The sequence below is a fragment of the Alternaria metachromatica genome (assembly GCF_023757995.1).
Source record: "Alternaria metachromatica strain BMP 0045 chromosome Unknown scaffold_2, whole genome shotgun sequence".
Taxonomy (NCBI): Eukaryota; Fungi; Ascomycota; class Dothideomycetes; order Pleosporales; family Pleosporaceae; genus Alternaria; species Alternaria metachromatica.
Genome location: NW_026055493.1, coordinates 1,318,641 through 1,331,902, shown reverse-complemented (window position 1 = coordinate 1,331,902; position 13,262 = coordinate 1,318,641). Strand labels below are relative to the sequence as shown.

Genomic DNA, 13,262 nt, shown 5'->3' with positions numbered 1-13,262 from the left:
CCCGGCAATATCGCTAGGCGGTGGCAGAATCCACGCTATCAGGGTACGCTAATCCAGGACTAGTGCACGGGATGGGCCCACATGCGTCATTGCTGGTTCAGCAAGACGCGCCTGGTCCACCTCGGGATGAAGGTATGCTGCCAACTTCACGTGTCTTGCCCGTGCTGATGCTTGCTCCAGCGGTCGCATCGCCTCCTCAGCTCCTTCACCCTCCCTGCCGGAATGAACCCACGCAAGAAGTCGAAGCCAAACCCCGAGGCTCCCTCCGACGCATCCACCAAGGCCCCAGCAGTCCCACACGATGCAAGTACGGCCGACACTACTCCCAGCAGTAGTGACATCCTGCCAGATGCACCCTCGGACCAGTCGGCAGCAGCGTCAACATCTTCAGTCGGCGCCACAACACCGACCGCCTCCGGGACACAGACACCGCGAGGCAAGAGGTGGCTTTCAGGCACGGGCAGTTGGCGGTCGAAAGCGCCTGCCATAGTCCAGACCGCGAAGGAAAGCATCGGAGTCAGCGGGGGCGCGACAGGCGAACTACCTGATGATGAAGCGAAGAAGCCAAGAGATGAGTCGCCCAAGAAATTCCTCACCAAGCGCAAGTCGAGCAAGGGCGATGCCATACCCGCCTCCATCACCCAGGTGAACGTATCCTCAGACGGTCTCCTCGACGAAGCTCCAAAGCCAAAGCCAAAGCCACAGCCACAAGACGTCGAAGAGCCGCCAGCGCCCCAGGTATCCGAGCCGCCGTTACCCCCCGAACCACCCAAATCACAAGTGGATGCAGCTGCTAGTGCATGGGGATGGAAATCTTGGTGGTCACGCCCCGACGGGTACGCAGACCCAGCCAAAGTCAAAAGTGAGGCACACTCAAGTGTTGACGAGGCTTCCACTACGCCACTTCCTGGACCGACACCTTCAGAAGAGCCAGATGCGCAAACGAAGGGCCTAGATGTCGGCACTATCCAACCCGACACCGATCAGGTCGCAGATGCAGATGGGAAGGATACGCCGAAAGAAGCGGCACCTCGTCCAGATACAGAGTCAAGGGCTATAGCATCTACAACTGCCAAAGTCCTGGCGAGAGCTGCATCTGGCTCTTGGTTTTGGACGTGGAGTAGTGCACAGAATGCGCAGGCGAATCCACCTCCAGTCGAGCCTTCCACTGAGAACAACGACGCAGCTAAAGTCGACACCGAACCGCAGACTCTCCCCGAAGCACCTGCCGAGATCGAACCCACTGCGCCAGAAGAGACAACAGCATCCACCGTCCCGGATGCGCCTGTTGAAACTCCTCAAAAGAGTACTACAGGAACCTCAAAAACCTCCGCATGGGCGTTTTGGTATAGGGGCAAGCCAGAAGACGAAAAGAAGCCAGGCGAGGCTGGACCGCAGAAGCATGTCGGCGAGGTCGCAGTGTTCGATACCCCCTCACAATCGAATCCAGAAGCAGCGCAGTTCAACGAGCAAGAGCAGCCCAAAACAGACACAGAGACACCCAAAGAACCACAGCAGCCACCCAAAGAGGAACCGGTGACCAAGAAATCGTTTGCATCGTTACGAGGCGGACCGAAGACAAAGCCTCCCGCTAAAGACACGCCAGCAGATACCCCAACGTCAAGTAAGCCCGCTACGCCGACGAAGGCCTCACCAGTGCTCGAGCCTACGAAACCCGAGACGAAGCCCGACGCGAAACCCGAGACAGGAACTGCTGCTAAGCAAGCGCTCAAGCAGGCAGCGAAGGCCAAGCAAGGACCGGCGAACCTCCTGCTACCAGAGTTCAGGACCACCTACCAAATGGTCCAGCAACCAAACTTCTGGAAGCAAATCCGGCGTTACTTCCTCGGAGGCGAGCCTGCGACCCCTCACCTACATATCAACCCGGCACCGCCGAAGATCAAGAAGGCTGTAGCGATTGGCGTACATGGCTTCTTCCCTGCGCCCATCATTCAGAAGGTGCTAGGGCAACCAACGGGTACATCAATTCGATTCGCGAATGCAGCGGCAGCAGCGATCAAAGACTGGACCGAAGCGCGGGGATACAGTCCAGAGATCGAGCAGATAGCATTAGAAGGAGAGGGCTTCATTGCTGAGCGCGTCAACTCCCTGTGGAAACTCTTGCTGAACTGGATTGATCACCTGAAGCAAGCCGACTTCATCTTGGTCGCTTGTCACTCGCAGGGCGTGCCGGTAGCTATGATGCTTGTCGCGAAGCTCATACAGTTTGGATGTGTCAACGCAACGAGAATCGGAGTATGCGCCATGGCCGGTGTCAACATGGGCCCATTCATCGAGTACAAGACGAAGTACTTTGGCCCTACGGCTGCCGAATTGTTTGAGTTCTCCAACCCGAAGAGTCTTGTTAGCCAGATGTATCTCGCAGCTCTGGACGAAGTCCTTCGATTTGGTGTGCGAATACTATACGTTGGTAGTATCGACGACCAGCTGGTCTCTCTCGAAGTAAGCAGACCGTTCTCGAAAAGCAGTTTTTGCGCTCACTAACCCACGTCAGTCGTCAACTTTCTCAACGCTATCGCATCCCTACATATACCGCGCCGTCTTCGTCGATGGCCGCATCCATGCGCCAGACTTCCTAACCCACCTCGTTGGCTTCGCGCTGAAGCTACGCAATCTGGGTCTCCCCGATCACGGCCTCATTCGCGAACTCTCCCCCGCCCTCGCAGGCTCTCTATATGGCGGCGAAGGCCACTCTCGCGTCTACGAAGACCCTGCCATCTATTCCCTAGCCGTCCAACACGCCCTCGAAACAACATCCCTACCTACACCAACAACGACTAAAGAGCGACCGAACACTGCGGGCAGTTTCCAGGGCATCAACATCCCCATTATTGGTGAGAAGCTCGCAAATAGCAGTAAGAAGGAGGACGTTTTCAAGCTCCGGGTGAATCACTACGAGCCATCTGCCACCACAACAAACCCAAACCCTTACTTCTTACCTTGGGCGATGAGAGGGTTGCTAGAAGAAGACTTCGTCAAGAAAGAGCTTGGAGATGAAGTGGAGAAGTTGCTGGGCATGTTTGAGGCATGGAAGCCAACTGGGAAGCAGCTCAAAGATGTCAAGTTTAGACTCGAGGGAGTGCGAAGTAAGCTCTAAGCACCTGATCGAGACGGCAATGCTTAGTGTAACTGTATGAATATGCGGGCGTTATCTGGTTAGGGTAGGCGTTCACCAGGCGCTTCAATTTACGTGGCGGGAAGATACCATGCATGGGGCGTAGAACACATAGCGTATTGCATTCTTGCAATTGGTTTACATAAATGACATCTGATCATAGCTCTCTCCTTTTCTTCTTCAAGATACATGATGAGCAGTCGACGACGAACAGATCCACCAGTTTCGTCTTCAAACAGCTCTGCTAGGCAATTATCTAGTTGTCGTCGTAGAAGATCTCCTTGTACCGATGTGTAGCATCTACAACAGCGTTTGCGGCATTGAAGTCTACTCTTGCGTTAACATGAATCCTACTTCGTAAGGGAGGGCACATACCGATGTTCGTCCCAAAGTCCGTAGCAGCTTGTACCTTGACATGTAGATTCTGGTCTACTTTGCCGATGATCTCTACTGCGTGACCGACGGCGAGGTGTGAATCCTGATTGACACATGTTAGCTTGAATGTCGTGAAACCGGAGATGAAAATGCTTACACGGTTCAGAATAACATCAACATTGCCTCCGGCATCGATGACCGCCGTCTCGCCGCGCAGTTGTACAACTTTACCTAGCATGCGCACGATGCGGTGTTGAAAGTTTGAGAGGTGTGGGGCGAGGATGCGGGGGGTTTGTGGGTGGTCCATTGTGAAGCTAGCTTTTTTTAAGTATCTTCCGCCGGGGAACTTTGTGAGCGCTTGATGTAGCGTTAATGTGGTATGCTTCTTCTGAGTGATTGTGTGTGGCGGGCGGAGATGGTGCTGCGTGTTGTAGTACTGTGTGGTCGGGACGGCAAGGTGGAGATGAAGGATGGTTTGACGCGTCGCGTAAAATGCGCTAGCACGTGATGCAGGTGGCGCTTGAGCTCCTGATTGTTTCTTAGCTGGCCGCAGCGACGCGTCATGATGAGACGAGAGCTAACCACGATATCATCAGTCTGCAGAGTACTGCATCCAAACCCGCACTCCTCTTTTTTGCGATGCCTTCATTGAGTTGGACCAGTGCTCTTATACTCTCTTCCCGCGCCAGCACAAGGCAGGGTGCGCGATCGCTACCTGAGAGCACCTAACTGAATGTCCCTTATGGGACTGCGCGACTATGACACGGTATAGAAATTCGTTAGTATGTTATCTTGTCCGTTATGGGCGATGCGCGAATTACTGTAAAATTTGTGAGCGTCTTACATCTCTAGATACTTTGTTTCGGTCCCCAAAGCTACTCCGAATCGCTCTCCGACCTCAACAATCAGAGAAGGGTGATGTTCTCGAAGGGGCCTCCGAATAGCTCACAAGCTGTTTGTCTGCGCCATTGGCTTGCATGATGATATACTGGCTTGACTTTGCGGAGGCACGATTGCTTGCCTTTGCTATTTCTCGTAGCATGTCGAACTGTATTGCGATGCTCGTCATTTTTGGCGAGGAGAACATGGTATTTTGCACAGGAGAATTGCGTCTTACTGGTCTTACGTCTACAGCTACATCCTTTGGGAGTTGTTAACCAGCTATCCGCGCGACAAGTTTCACAATTTTCGGAAACTTTACCAACCGCAAACGTGACTGGATGCCTAAAGATCGTGGTTTGACCAGAGGACGACAATTCCAATCTACTTGACAGACAAGCGGCTTGTAGCTCTTGGATTGCTGAAAGACGAAGTATAAGTTGAGGCGTGCGTACAGGTATGAGGGAGCACCAGCAGCATCTGAAGGCATCCGAGCCTTCTGTTCATACCGACGCTCTTCCCAGTCCAACCTTTGGTTACTTCGCTTTTGGTCACACCAGTATGCCACTTTCGCAAGAGATCAAAGACAAGATCGATGATGGGTTTCTCACGAAGCCTTGCATCAAATGTGGCCTCGACCATCGTGCGTACAATCATAAAGGCATGGTTCCATTGCATGGTGAGGTATGGAGAAATCTTAAGGGTACCGACGTTGCGGGAGCAGAAGCCCACCTAGCAACATTAAAGGCCGCCCACACTAAGAAACTACTTGCTGCACAGAAAGCCGGGAGCTCAAGTGCTCAAGCCGCCACTCCGCAAACCGTCCCGACTAACATCGAGCCCATGATCGTCCCAACCGGATTTCCCGTTATCGACCCTGATGGTACCGACCCTCATGCAAGTTCAACGACCCCTCAGCTTCTGGTAATTCAAGAACAAGCCAAGAGCGAGCCAGTAGACACTGCACTTCGTCAAGCCAACAGAGCACCTACTGCAGATCAAGTAGCAACGGGTCACCTCCACGAGCCTACAACGGAAAAGCTCTCAATCATGAGCGCAAAGTTCCCCCTGAGAAAGCAATTCGCGAAGCCCACCAGTCACGTTCTCACGAACTACTTCGAGGTGTCATGGAACAACAATACCAAGTTCTTCGTGTACGAGATCACTGATATACCTGCTGGAAACAAGCGCAAGACCAAAGCTGTTGTCAAAACAGCGATCCAGGCCTGGGACTTTCTCCGGAACAACCAAATTCACTTTGCCACGGATCATCTGAAGTTTGTTGTGGCTTGGAGGGACCTTCATACGGGTATTCAGTGCCCTCGCAAGAGTACACCCGCGGACGAGGTTATGTGGACTCCAACCCCAATTGCAGATGGAGACCGTCGCGTTCAACTATACTTTAAATATCACGGCGAGATGAACCTTGATCGTCTACAGGACTACGTCAATCCCAGATCCAAACCCAACGACTCAGCTTTGCCCGACTTCAACTTCAACCCTCTAGTGGCATATCTAAACACAGTCATTGCGAAGAATCTGACTGACGAGGTGTTTCAAACATCCTCTCACAAGTTCTTCTTCAAGGATAGCCACGAGGTTCTCGGTAGATCAAAGTCGCTCTGTGTCATGCGAGGATACGATTACACCATTTCGCCAGCTATGGAAAAGGTTTTGCTCAACGTCAACGCTGCAACGAGTGCTTTCTATCGCCCAATCACGGTCGCAGAATTTCTCAAGGACAACACCTTTCATCAGAACGAGCGTGAGCGACGTATCAAGCGATTGCGAGTCTACATCACCCCGGAACGACTAGCAGTTACTGATCCTGAGGAACAGATCCGCGTTGACAACCTGAACCGGCCCCAGAATCGCATCAAGACTGTCAAAGCTTTTGGTGGAGACATCGGAAATCGTTCAGACGACGCGTTGAAGTTCCGCAAATGGTTCAACAACGGAGGCCAACTACAGCAGGCAAATGAGGATACACATGTCGTTGACCACATGAAGTCAGTCTTTGGTCACGCACATAGATTTGATGAAAACCTCAAAGCGGTCAACGTCGGCTCCGATGATGAACCAGTCTGGTATCCACAGGAGTTTCTCCGTATTCTGCCGTATCAGCTCTACAACAATCTTCTTCCGGATACACTCATCGACTCGATGCTCACGCTCGCCTGTCAAACTCCCGACCACGTTCGTGCTAGGATCGAAGCTGAGGGCCTGAAAGGTCTTGGAATAATACAAAAGGATGGAGCGCAGAAATTTGTGGGTAAATATTGACCTTGCTCTGATCACTGCTGACTTGCTCACAGGACAAATGCGATGCGCTGACCATCGACCCGCGCATGCTTCAAATACCCTCTACTCGAATGGAACAAGTACACGCCGTTTACGCCAAGGAATCCGGCAAGCCGGAATACAAGAAGCCAAACATGGACGGCAAAGCTCAATGGAATCTCGACGGCAACTTCAACTTCTTTAAGACGCCGACATCTGGTAGCTCACTTGAATACTACATGATCAACGGCAGCGACCTCACTGAGGAGAAGATAGCTGAGACATACAAGCAAGCCATGAATGCGAGTATCACACAGTATGGCATCGCAAAGGATGCGATCTGCTGTGGTATTTCCACCTTACCCAGTTACCGCAAGACAACCAAGAAAGAGGAGTCAGACGAGACGGTGTCTGAAACCCACGAAGAGCTCAAGAAACCAGACATAACGTTGGCCAAAACCCACGAAGAACTCAAGAAAGATATCAAGGAGGCTATCGAAAGATGCCAGCAGCAATCTGCCAACGGAAAGCTCGTCATTCTTTTACTTGAACGATACAACATTCCTGTCTACTCAGCCTTCAAGGACGTCGCCGATCGCATAGCTGGGCTTCAATCACTCTGCGTCACTGCCGAAAAGAACTCGAACAAGCAACTTGGCGACAAGGGGCTCAGCCAGTACTTCGCCAACGTCATGATGAAGGTCAACCTGAAGCAGGGAGGGCTAAACCATACCGCATGTGACGAAAATCCTGGCGAAGGAACTATCCGCAATTCGCTTTTCAAGAAAGCGCCTGCCAGGAGCGTAATGATCCTTGGCGCCGATGTTACCCATCCAGGTCCCAACTCGCTCGTTGGCTGCCCCTCCATTGCGGCTTTGGTCGGCTCTGTCGACCTAGATGGAGGCAAGTTCCTGGGTTCTATGCGTCTCCAAGAGAAGAGCAAGAAAGAAGTAAATATTTTGAGGCTATTTCGACCATTCAAACGCTAACATATACCAGATGATTGACGATATAGAGGGCATGGCCGAGGACAGGTTTCGAGCATGGTTGGTAGCTCAGAAATCTTTTCCTGATGTGCTCTACTACAGGGACGGTGTTTCGACAGGGTAGGTTTGACAATATACACGCCAATCGGGAACCGAATGATCAACTTGACTAACATTCTATAGGCAATACGAGCAGGTCGTCAAAGAAGAATTGCAGGCTATCAAGAAAGCATGGAACAAAGTGTTCCGCGGCGAACCAGCCGGCTCTCCTAAAATGACGGCTGTCGTTGCGGTCAAGCGGCACAACACACGATTCTTTCCTATGGCTGGAGAAGCTCATGCGAACGGCAACTGCAAGGCGGGCACGCTTGTTGATAGTGGCATCACATCGCCCTTCTTCTCGGAGTTCTACCTGCAGTCTCACCATGCTTTGCAGGGCACGGCTATACCTACAAAGTACTTTGTTCTCGAGAATGGCCTGAAGTTCTCCGACACGGAAATCCAGCGCCTGGTAAGTTTTACGGGTCTTTCCACAGAGCTTAAGATTACTAACCTGACATCTAGACACACAAGCTCTGCTTCACCTACGTACGCGCCACAATGGGCGTCTCCTATGCTCCACCAGCCTACTATGCAGACAGGCTCTGCGAACGTGGCCGCAACTACTTGCGCGACTGGTTCACACCCAACTATGAGAGCGATCACTTCAAAGCCTACCAGAACCGGAAGGTCACGATTGACGACGATGCTAAGACCGCTTTGAGAAACACAATCTCGCGACTTCCTGTACAACCAATTCCCGCGGGTCGTCGAAGGGCTAGAAAGTCGGTTGAACAGGTCGAGGAGGAACGCAAGTCGCGCAAAGGTGCCGAGGACCTTCTCGAGAGTGAATACCTTATCGCAGCGAAGCAGTACTTCCAAGGTCAACGAAATGATGGGCCTGGCCCGTGGGCCGAGGCTCTCGACAAGACGATGTTCTGGATGTGAGCATTGGGTCACAGGATAACGCAGTAAGTCGGTGGTGGATGTATCAGATTGCCACGTTGTGTTTCCTTCTTTCCTCCCCGTTTGATTGGATTTCCCTTCTTTCCTTTCGTCATCATGTTATCCCCTCAGTACTAGACAAACACTGTGTGGATATGCTGCTCATCGGCTGGTGACGTCCATTGCAACGTCAGGCTGCTACGTTACCTGCCCCCCTCTTCAATACCATCTTGTCGGTACAATCATGTTTGACTAGCGCTACCTTAGCGCCACCCTTAGGCGCATATAAACTTCCTCTCCCGTCCTCAATCCTCTTCTTCTTCTCTCCATTCATGGCGGCGAACGTGTGAGTTCGTCGACTAAAAATTCACGCAGTTGGAAGCAATGTCTGTTTTTGGCCTGAGTGTCCAAAATGGATGGGTTTGCAATGTATGATCGCTGTTTCTTCGTCTGGGGAGTCTAGGTGCATGAAGTTTACCCGACTGTCTCTTTGTAATGTCCGCGAGAGGTCTTCAACACATGTGTCTGGTAATTTGGGTTTACATGAATCAAAAAGGAGAGCGATTTGAGGTTATGAAAGCCGCTTGATCGAGTCTCTCGGGGTATCTGCGAACGTAAAGCATCTTTGGATGACCTCGACCGAAGTCGCACGACGGGAACAACATAGGTGGTTCATATGGCCTCGACGTTTTATAAGTTTGTCGATAACTGGTGAAGATGTTCTGAGTATTGAGTGTGTCGCCATACTCAGCGCCACCACAGCCAGCATCGAAAAGTTTGTTGGCGATGGTATTGGTCCACTGACTGCATACGACTTCGTCCCACATCAAAGACCTTGTAGTATGAGATATAGGGTTGACGGTGACTGTCCAGGACTACCTATGCTTCAAGGATTTGTATTAGGAAAGATGTATCATTTTAGTCCTCTAGCTTCTTCAACAAGGCCTTCATCTTGGCCAAGAGATCCGGAATCCTGAACGGCTTTCCAACAACATCATCCATACCCGCTTCCTTTGCGTCATCCATCTGTCCTCCTCGGATATTTGCGGTTACCGCGATGATTGGCACATGCTTCGTGATCTCTTTCCGTTCTTCCATCTCTCGTATCTTCCTGCAGCAAGTGAGGCCGTCCATCTCCGGCATCTCGCAGTCCATGAGAACGATGGTGAGTGGCATGCCATTAGCAACGCAGAATTTCGTTTTCGCGAGCTGCTTCAATGCCCAGACGCCGTTATCGGCGGTATGCGTGACGCAGCCAGCTTTCGTGAGCTGTTTCACCAGTACCTTTTGGTTGACCAGATTGTCTTCGACGACAAGAACGTGGAGTCGATTGTCTTTCTCTTCGCCTTTCTTGTGATCTATGGGCCGGACGATGTTCGCTTGTACTGGGGATTCAACACCGGTAGCAGTTGTGGGCGCGGTGGAGGTCTGATTTGCGGTTGCAGCACTGATTTTGCGCGAAGATGTCGCGTGTTCGGCATCCAGAGCGTGCTTCACTGTATCCGTTGGGATTGTAGGCTTTTTTGCAATCATACGTTTGCATTTCAAGTAGAATCCGAAAGTACTGCCGACGCCAGCTTGCGACGAGACGCCGATTTGACCGCCATGAAGCTCAGCAAGTTGGCGTGAGATAAAGAGCCCGAGGCCGCTACCGCCGTACTGCATATGCGTCCGTGGAGACTTCACATTGAGAACTCTGTCAGCCTAGATTTTGCAATGGTTCGGGGCTGGTCGCTCCTCACAGCTTGCGCAAACTTCTCAAATAGCAGCGATATCTGCTGAGGCGACAAACCACATCCAGTGTCCTGGACATTGAATCGAAGATAGACGAACGAGCCTGAGCCCCAACCCTCGCCGTTTCCGAATTCGTTCACGATTTGTCTTTGCGGAACAACTAACGGCGGGCGCATAGAATTAGCGCTTCACCTTCAGGATATTCAACCAATGCATCTACGTACATTGGAATCCTTCTGGTACGCCAAAGTCTGGCGAATCCGCATGAGCACAGACATGAACTGTGATTGAGCGAACTGGTGAGTCCATAGTGAACTTGATGGCATTGGTAATAAGGTTGACGATAATTTGAAGGAGTCGACTTGGATCAAGAATGACCCAGTCAATGTCAAGGTCCCGGATACTCTGATGCGGAACGAACTTGAAGTCGATGTTCTTGGCTTGTATTTCAGGACGGAACCTGTTAGGATCATGTCAGCCCAGCTTCCGTATATATTCGACTAGAGGCTACCAACATTGCCATGGACCGCTGTACAACGATGATAGGCTGCGCTGGCATTGGCGTGATGCGGAGAAGATTTGAGTCCAGCTTTGAGACCGTGAGAATATCGTCGACGATCGACTTTTGATGCTGAACACAAAGAGTGATGTTTTCAGCAGCCTCAATACAGTCCTGGGCCATCTTTCGATCGCCAGTGCATGAGAATTTATACTGCGTCAGAGTATCTTTGATATCGTCGGCACATATCAAGATCGCGGAAAGCGGGTCTAAATGTTGGTAAACGCGTCAGTAGACATTTCGAATGCAATCAGTATAGGGGGGATATTGCTACTTCTCATCTCGTGCGACGTGATGTCGATGAATTCGTTTTGTTGACGCTTCGCCTCTTCTGCCTCCCGTAGTCTTCGTTCTTGCAGACCCTGTGCCCACTTCAAATGCGAAATGTCCGTGAGCGAGCCCATGATGCTGATCAGCTCACCATCGGGGCTTAGCTCTGGCTGACTAGCAGAGAGGACCCAATACTCGATTAGTGAACCGTCAATGTCTCGTGGTTGGCATGTCGAATTGGCGAATTGTAGCTCACGACTTGCTGGCTTATGGTGAGTGATCATATCTGGATGTTGAACTTCGTGGTTAGCGTTTGCAACATGTGATTGGCACGACAATATCGCGTACAGTCCCACATGTCTTGCGCGACTTGTCTGCTCTCGCCCACCATCATATCAATAGTCCAAGGCAGTTTAGCTCCTGTAGATGAGACACCTGTCATCTCGTAGTATTTCTCGTTCGCCTCTAATAAAAGTCCATCCGGGTTGAATAGGAACATGCCCATGGGCGATAGCTCTGTCATTCGTCGCATTCGCCCGGTCTGGAGTTGGAGCTGTCGAGACATTTGTTCTTTTTGTAGGGTAGCCATCTCTGCGACTTCTTTGCTTTGCCGCACTTCACCTTCGAAAAGTAGTACTGACGCCAACGATGTGGCGATCTGTCTATTGAGCATGGCCATGAAAGACCTGTACTCATGATCATATGCCCTTCGTGGATTGATGCCTAACAGTAACAGGGCGCACACGTTGTCTGCATTGGTTGGTCGTAGGGGTAGAACCATTGCCTCTCTACAAGGATCCTTGTAGCCGCGCCATTCAATGATGTCTAGCAGTGGTTGTGGAAGCGTGCGGTCTTTGATGCTGAGCATGCTGGGCTCCAGGGTCTGCGTAGCTTCTCGAAAGGCGGGCGTTAAGATGCCGTCATGGTGCTTGAAGCTGAATTTATCGGGTGACACTGCATGCCCTCTCGGCACGCCAATAGATCCTTCGAACACGCATGACTTGACAGACGTTGGCGTTGCATCTGAATGCGAGGAACTATTTTCAATGTCGTCTGCCTCGGTAACAGTATATAAGAGCGCAAAGGGTACGTCGTATTCGTTGTGATTCAGGCCTTCGAGCACTCTTATCCAGAATTCTTCTGAATTGTGGGTGCGCGGTTAGCGTCAGTCTCACATGAAGGATCGTCCATGTTCACTTACTGACAGTACGTGTGGCGTTCATACGCTCCCCGAGGGATCGCAGTAACCACATTCTTCTACTGCTGATCGACTCAACCGTGGTATCAAAAGCATTGAGATAGACTACAGTTCACATCTCAGTCAGCAGTTCCAGTATCTTTGGCTCAAGCCCACTTGGTCTCGCTGATAGGCGGTACGGCAACGTTTTGCAGTATTACTTACATCCCAAGACCCGCTCTGTTCCACCAAAGACTGGAACCTGTCCATGTGTTAGTGGTACATAGTCACGGGGCCAAATCAAGGGCATCAATACTGACAAAAGACCAAGTAAAGAAAGACTCTTCCATGTAACCGTAACGCATGATGGGTAGCGGCTGGTTGTGGTTTAGCTGCGCATGGCCTGTCCGAGCACATTCGCGAATTACAGGACCAACCGCGTGCCACATTTCACCGAAGGGGCCTGAGAAACCGGTTCCCATCAAAGCCGGATGTTTGTCGCCCGTCACGTCGTCTCGATAGGCCTCATTGTAAAGCATGGTCAGGTCCTCGCCCCAGAAGACAGAAGATGGATGAGGGTTGCGCATGACTAAGCAGATGATCTCTCGGAACTGGATCGACCATCTGTTCATAGCTCCCAATGGTGTGTTTGCCCAGTCGATGCCCCTTATAAACTGTAGATGATCCGAGAGAACACCTCTGGGGTTCGGTGCTGTCCAGTCGGGTACGGACGAGTCGGGTGTAGACAAAGTGATCGCTGAGATGCTCGAGGAGCCATTTTTGTCACGGTCCTGCCCGAGGGAGACAATCGGAAATTTAGGTTGTTGCACATCCTCGATGATCTCCCGCGTCGGTATTGCCTCTGCAGAAGCTAAACTCTTC

General features: G+C 51.4%; 5 protein-coding genes across 5 annotated transcripts; 2 read left to right on the top strand and 3 right to left on the bottom strand.

Moving 5' to 3' along the window:
- Window positions 1-126: 126 nt before the first annotated feature.
- Window positions 127-3,118, top strand: J4E83_001274 (uncharacterized protein; the record flags this gene model as incomplete). The annotated part of the gene is made up of 3 exons (XM_049328231.1): window positions 127-132; window positions 181-2,463; window positions 2,516-3,118. 3 exons carry the CDS (start codon window positions 127-129, stop codon window positions 3,116-3,118), a joined length of 2,892 nt encoding a protein of 963 aa, XP_049192749.1.
- A 274-nt stretch (window positions 3,119-3,392) lies between these two features.
- J4E83_001273 (uncharacterized protein) lies at window positions 3,393-3,749 on the bottom strand (the record flags this gene model as incomplete). Its single annotated transcript, XM_049328230.1, has 3 exons — window positions 3,393-3,463; window positions 3,512-3,614; window positions 3,669-3,749. The coding sequence occupies 3 exons, from the start codon at window positions 3,747-3,749 to the stop codon at window positions 3,393-3,395; spliced, it is 255 nt and encodes an 84-aa protein (XP_049192748.1).
- A 1,484-nt stretch (window positions 3,750-5,233) lies between these two features.
- Window positions 5,234-8,643, top strand: J4E83_001272 (uncharacterized protein; the record flags this gene model as incomplete). The annotated part of the gene is made up of 5 exons (XM_049328229.1): window positions 5,234-6,658; window positions 6,706-7,620; window positions 7,670-7,776; window positions 7,840-8,167; window positions 8,221-8,643. 5 exons carry the CDS (start codon window positions 5,234-5,236, stop codon window positions 8,641-8,643), a joined length of 3,198 nt encoding a protein of 1,065 aa, XP_049192747.1.
- A 915-nt stretch (window positions 8,644-9,558) lies between these two features.
- Window positions 9,559-10,305, bottom strand: J4E83_001271 (uncharacterized protein; the record flags this gene model as incomplete). Its single annotated transcript, XM_049328228.1, has 1 exon — window positions 9,559-10,305. One exon carries the CDS (start codon window positions 10,303-10,305, stop codon window positions 9,559-9,561), a length of 747 nt encoding a protein of 248 aa, XP_049192746.1.
- A 285-nt stretch (window positions 10,306-10,590) lies between these two features.
- Window positions 10,591-12,745, bottom strand: J4E83_001270 (uncharacterized protein; the record flags this gene model as incomplete). Its single annotated transcript, XM_049328227.1, has 6 exons — window positions 10,591-10,834; window positions 11,171-11,465; window positions 11,552-12,343; window positions 12,405-12,506; window positions 12,606-12,642; window positions 12,701-12,745. 6 exons carry the CDS (start codon window positions 12,743-12,745, stop codon window positions 10,591-10,593), a joined length of 1,515 nt encoding a protein of 504 aa, XP_049192745.1.
- Between the last annotated feature and the right edge of the window lie 517 nt (window positions 12,746-13,262).